The 6,000-nt window shown below is 58.2% G+C and overlaps 1 protein-coding gene across 1 annotated transcript in view; it reads left to right on the top strand.

Annotated features, from left to right (window-relative positions):
* Nucleotides 1-1,161: 1,161 nt before the first annotated feature.
* The window catches only part of PADI2 (peptidyl arginine deiminase 2), a 43,697-nt gene continuing 38,858 nt past the window's right edge, over nucleotides 1,162-6,000 (top strand). Inside the window, exon 1 of the mRNA XM_042994947.1 lies at nucleotides 1,162-1,330. Within this exon, the coding sequence (XP_042850881.1) occupies nucleotides 1,239-1,330 (92 nt within the window). The 5' untranslated portion in view covers nucleotides 1,162-1,238. The remainder of the gene's footprint in view (nucleotides 1,331-6,000) is intronic.

Raw genomic sequence — 6,000 nt, 5'->3', positions numbered from 1 at the left:
AGTCCTGCCCCCTCCTCAAACGCACACCCCCTCCAGCCTGCCCCCTCTTTCTTGTAACCTCTGTTCACTCCCCCAGCCGCCCCCCCCCACCAGCTCCTGTCCACTCTACCAAGGAACACTTATTCATAGCTGGCTGAATTATCTGAATAGGCATAGGCCCTGGCTCAGATTCGGAGCGGGGAGGGTCTGAGACAGGGGTGGGGACCGGTTTGGGCTCCCACTGGATGTTGTCCCACACCTCAGCCTCCACAAGACACGAACTGACCCCTGCGGTGCCACCCTCCTTGGCCCTGCAGCCCAGACCAGCACGGGACCCCTCACTGCCCTTCCCCCCAGAACGTCAATACCCCACAACCGCTGCTCACGTCGTCGATCCCCTCCTCTCCGGCCCCCACTCACACAGCCCCAGCTGGGGTCTTCATCACCACCACCACCCCCCACCCCCCTTGCCCCAGGGCACCTCCATCTTCCACAGCCAGAATGGCCCTTTTCACTTCCACACCCAACCACTCCTCGCTGAAGAAGCCACGCCAAGGCTCCCACCGCCCACCCACTCACCAATGCCTTGACTTGGCATCCTGACCCTGTAGGCTGCTGGGTTCCCCTGCCACCCCCTCCCCATTTTCCCTGATTGTCCGGTGGACGGAGGCATGTCAGCTTGTATCTGGCTTCCTGGCTTTGCTCCGGCGACTCCCCCGCCTCCCTTCCCCCGAGTTTGCAAATGCCTCCTTTAAGAAGGCTCGGTCCGGCCCCCAGGCTGGGTTTGGGCGCCCACTCCCTCCGGGCTCCCGCCGCTTCCTGTCCTCGCCCCTCTGACCTCTGACAGCTCCACAGTTGCACTATCTGCCCTGAAAAACCTGGGGGCGCCCGGAGGGCGGACTGGCCCCGGCGTCCTGGCGCGGGTAGCTGGGAGCCCACTGCAAGCGTATCGAGCCAGCAAAGCAAGCGTGGAAAGGAGGAAATTGGCAACCGCTGACCTCACCCGGATTACAGGCTCCGGGGGCGAGGGGGCGGGGCCGCGCGCGCGGGAATTGTGGGGGCGTGGCCACGCTTGACGGACGGGCCCGCGGCCCACTGCGAGAGGAGGCCGGCCGGCCGCCCCGCCCACCGGCCGTAGATAAAGCCGCCCCGGGCCGCAGCGGCTCAGGCGGTTCGAGGGGACTCACCTGCTGCAGGTGCTCGGGGCGGACCTGACCTGGACGAGCGAGGACCGGCGCAGGGCCGGCCACTGGGGGACGATGCAGCTGGAGCGGACCGTGCGGCTGCAGTACGGGAGCCGCGTCGAGGCGGTGTACGTGCTGGGCACGCACCTCTGGACCGATGTCTACAGGTGAGCAGGGCCACCGCGACGGCCCGAGACCCCCCGCCTCTCGCCCCACCAAATCCCGAGACCCTCACACAGACCCAGCAACCTCACCACCCCTTTCCCAGGGCCCCTCCCCTGTACTCCAATCTTCCCACGGTCTGACCCCCTCCAGCCCCTTTCAGGACAACCCCAGAGACACCCCTAGTCCTCCCGCCATCCTCTCCCCTCAGCACCTCCCTTCTCCCCCCAGGCCCTCCCCTTCCTCTCAGACCCTCCCGACTCCCCACTCACCTCGAATCAGCTGAGCTTTCTCCAGGATTTGCTGGGGGAGGGGGGGGGCTGGGGCCAGGCCAGAGGGGAGCTGCCCTGGGGCGGAATCTGGCCCTGGGGGTTGCTCAGGCTCCAATTTCGCCCTGTGGGGGCTGCCCGTGGTTGCCTGTCCCCAGGCACTGGCTGTGAGCTCCTGTCCCCAAATGCCTTCCCCTGACTTCACCCTGGGGTTGAGAAGGACTTTATTCTGCCAGGCTGGAGGGTGCAGAGGTGGGGGTCTTTGTCCGAAGAGCGTCCCTGATTCTAGACCCTGTCCCCTCCCCGTCTTCACTTGCCCACAAATGTTGGCAGGGTGCAGGATTTCTGAGACAGCAGGACATCGGGTGGGGGGATTGAGGCCATGCCCCCCAAAGCCCCCAGCCCCCAGGAAGCAGGCAAGGCCAGTGGCCCATCTCCTGTAATTCTGTGGGGCATCCTTGCGAAGGTGTGGCTGGTGTGAGTGAAAAGGTGGACGGGGTCCAGGTAGGATCATTCTATGACCATTCTGCCATAGCAGCCCTCTATTCCAAGCATGTGAAATGTTCCTCGTTGCTAGAGTTTGGAGGGGTCAGTGCCAACAGGAGAGAGCATGCCGGACTCTAAGGCGGAACCCCATGCTGATAACCTTAGGCAGGTCCCCTAACCTCCCTGTGCCTTGAGCTGAGCTGGAGGTGCCAGTGTGACATGTTGCTCCCAAATTGCCCTGTCATCTGGACCACCCGCCTCCCCAGACCCTTACCAATCCCATCCCTGTGTCTTCCCACACACCCTCCCCAGCCCATCCTCTGTCGTCTCCAGTGACCCCAGCAGCCCTGCCCACCCAGTCGCCTGCCACCTCTTGGGCAGGCACTGGCCACCCTGATACCGTTAAGCCCCAGCCTCCTTCCATGAAGGCAAAGGTCCTAGTCACCACGCAGATGAGGGACCCTCCCCAGGCATCTGCCCCTGGCCTCGGTTGTCCACATGGAAACTCCAGGGGTGGTTTCTGAGGGTCATAACGCAGCAGTGGAGTGTGGTCCAGGCCTCAGTGCTTGGGAGAGCTCCCCTCCCTTCCCCACCCCCAGTCCTAATCTGAGCACTGCCAGGGGGTGGGCAGGTAGCCAGGGCACTTAGGTCTCTAAGCCTCAGCTGTCCCCATACCCGCCTGTTTGTGCACTGGGGCCCTTTTGCCGCAGCCTGAAAGACTGGCATGGTGCCTCCGGAGGGGGGATGGGGAGAAAATAGAGGGGCCATGCTCAGGCCTCCTGCCCTACCTTGTCCTGGCAGAGAGAGGCCCAGCCCCGGGGCGGGGTGGGGGTGGGGCAGGCTTGGAGTCAGGGAGGTGTGGACTTACCCTCCCTCTGCCAGGGGGCAGAGCTGTGATGATCCGCTTTGTCCTTTCTCAAGAAAGCGGCCACTGCCACCACAACCCACACCCCGCAACTGCACTTCCCTTAAGACTCCCCCACCCCCGAGAGAAGTGCAGTCTAGACCAGCACCGTCCAGCAGAGACAGAATGCCAGCTACAAACTGAGCCACAAGTGTAAATTTTTAATTTTCTTGTGGCCCCATTTTTTAGGATTAAAAGAAAGAGGTGTGGGGCACCTGGGTGGCTCCGTGGGTTAAGCATCCGACTTCAGCTCAGGTCACAATCTTGTGGTTCCTGAGTTCAAGCCCCGCGTCGGGCTCTGTGCTGACGGCTCAGAGCCTGGAGCCTGCTTCAGATTCTGTCTCCCTCTCTCTCTGCCCCTCCCCCGCTCATTCCCTCTCTCTCTCTTTCTCTCTCTCAAAAATAAATAAAACACTAAATAAAGAGGTGAAACTAATTTTCATAAAATATATTTTTAAATGTTTATTTTGAGACAGAGAGAGTGTGCGCCTGCACGAGTTGGGGAGGGGCAAAGAGAGAGGGAGAGAGAGAATCCCAAGCAGGGCCATCAGCACAGAGCTCTGCCGGGTTTGATCAGCAAACCCTGGGGCAGCAAATGACAGATTACTCCAGGCTCCTGAATCAGAGAAAGGAGAGAGCGAGGGGGCCAAGACCTCGAGTGGTGATGGCCCAGAGCAAAGCTCTTGCCTAGTTTTTATTGAGAATCTTATCAGTGCATCTCAAAGGCTGCAGGGGAAAGAAATATCAGAAGCAGGATCAAAGCTTATTCCTAAGTTTTTGGCTGATGAGTACAATCAGGGTAGTGACGTGCAGGCAGGCGAGCGGAACGTGATGGGGGCAGTGTATACATCACAGGAAGGGGGTTGTTTTTCTACCTTAGATTAAGCATTTACACAGTGGGAATGTTGATCCACGGGCAAGGTCTGGCTGTTTCCAGGCTTGACATTTCAAAGGACACCTGGTTTCCCTGGTCTGCTTTGCTGCTTTTCAACCAGCTGTTTCCCAGGCTGCAAACATTTCTTTCTTAAATCTTAGCCAGCCAGGCTCTATGAGTCTCTACAGAGCCCAGCTCGGGGCTCTATCTCACAAATCTGTGAGATCGTGAACTGAGCTGAGACCAAGAGTTGGACATTCGACCAACTGAGCCACCCAGGCATCCCAATTTTCATAATATATTTTATTTAACCCAGTATATCCCAAATACTAGCATTCCAGTATGTAATCAGTATGAAACTTGTTAGTGAGATAGTTTACATTGTCTTTTTCATACTAAGTCTTTGAAATCCAGTGTGTAAATTTTATACTTACGGCACATCTCAGTTCAGTTTTCACCGAGCATCGGTGCCCAGAGCCCCAGGTAGGCGGTTGTCATTGTTCTGAACAGCACAAGTCTGGAGCAGAGGTCCTGAACCTCAACGCCATTGCACTTGGGGCCAGATAACTCTTTGCTGGGGGGGGGGGGGGTGCTGTTCTGTGCCTCGTAGAATGTTTAGCTGCATCCCTGACTTCTAACCCCAGTAGCAATGTCCCTGCAAAAGTGACAAGCAAAAATGTCTTCAGGTAACGCCAGGAGTCCCCTGGTGGGAGGACAGAGTCACCCCCAGGTTTGAGAACCACCGGTCTAGTGGAAGGAAGCCCTTTCTAGAACAAAGGAGCTGGAGCTATTACTGCTGTTGTCACGCCTAATATCGGTAGCATTAAGAGTTACTGTCGGTATTAATAATGGCAGAGATTTTAGGGAGCACTGAGAAACCAAATGCATTATCTTGTATCTTCCTCATCACAGACCTTGGGGGTCATGCTGAGATCATCCCATTTTGTAGATGAGGAAAGTGAGGCCCAGAGAGGTGTCACATAGGACTCCGGGCCAGGTCTGTCTGACTTAACTTCCACTCTATCCTGTGTGACCTTCAAACTAGCAGGTTGAACTGGGCGACCCTCTCAGCCTGTGTCCCTTCTACCCTCCGCTGCCCCCAGACACTTCACTCGCCCCCTTTCAACCCTGCACTTCCCAATGGGTCCTCCTGGACCCGGACACAGGTACTGACGCCAGACCCCACATGAGCCCCCCCTCCCCCACGCCCCCGCCAGGGTCTCTGTGGAGGCATCAAGGGACAAGGCCTGGTGGACCCTGCGCCCAGTTAGTAAGGGAGTATCTTTGACTTCTCACTCCTGAGTGACAAAGGAGAATGAACAAGTCTCCACACCCACACCCCCTTTCCTAAGACGCACACGCGGCTCCCCTCCCAGACACACGGTGGGGGCCTACCTGCCCCGTTACTCAGCAGACCCTATGGTTGACCCCCCCTCTCCCCAGCCACACTGACCCTTTGGGGGTGGACGCCCTGGCCCAGGCACATTCTGGGTGCTGGTTCTAGCGAGCTGTGACTAAACACACAGAAAAGGGGAAGTGGGGATTTTTATCTAGAGATTTGCTTTGCCATAGTTATTGAAGGCACTTTCTGTTTCCTTCTCTCACGCCCAAGCGTCTTATCTTAGGTCTGGCACAGGTACGCCTCGCCCGCACCATCTCCCCCGATGTTCCCTTTGGCTGGCAGCTGCTTCCTCACTGGGGCTGCCGGGGCCCCCGCCTGATCCTGGCTTGAAGCTAGTGAGGGCACAGAGCAGTGACATTCCCATGTTGGTTTCACCCTCCTCCCCACTCACCTTTGGTTTCCCAGCGGGGACACCCCCAGAGCTGGGAGGCGTTGGAGAAAGGGCAGCCGCGGGGTCAAGTAATGGGGTGATCACGCTCTGCCTGACTCTCCCGCTGACCCACAGACCAAGTTGTGAAGGCAGATTCTCCTACCCCTCCCTTTGTTTACACAGTCCTGGGGGGTGAGAGGTGGCCCCCTCACTCTGTTGGAGAAAGTTCAGGATCCGTATCCTGAAGTCCACAGGAACTTCAGGGCACAGGTGATGTGAACAATTGCCTCTTGCCTCTGCAGAGTGGTCTCCTAAATTACACTTGACCTCAGGATGAGAAGGGAGGTGGGAATGATCCCCGCGCCCTCCC

Source organism: Panthera tigris, chromosome C1 (assembly GCF_018350195.1).
Source record: "Panthera tigris isolate Pti1 chromosome C1, P.tigris_Pti1_mat1.1, whole genome shotgun sequence".
In the NCBI taxonomy this organism is placed as follows: domain Eukaryota; kingdom Metazoa; phylum Chordata; class Mammalia; order Carnivora; family Felidae; genus Panthera; species Panthera tigris.
Note: the sequence above shows the minus strand (reverse complement) of the source record. Positions and strands in the feature narration are given on the sequence as shown.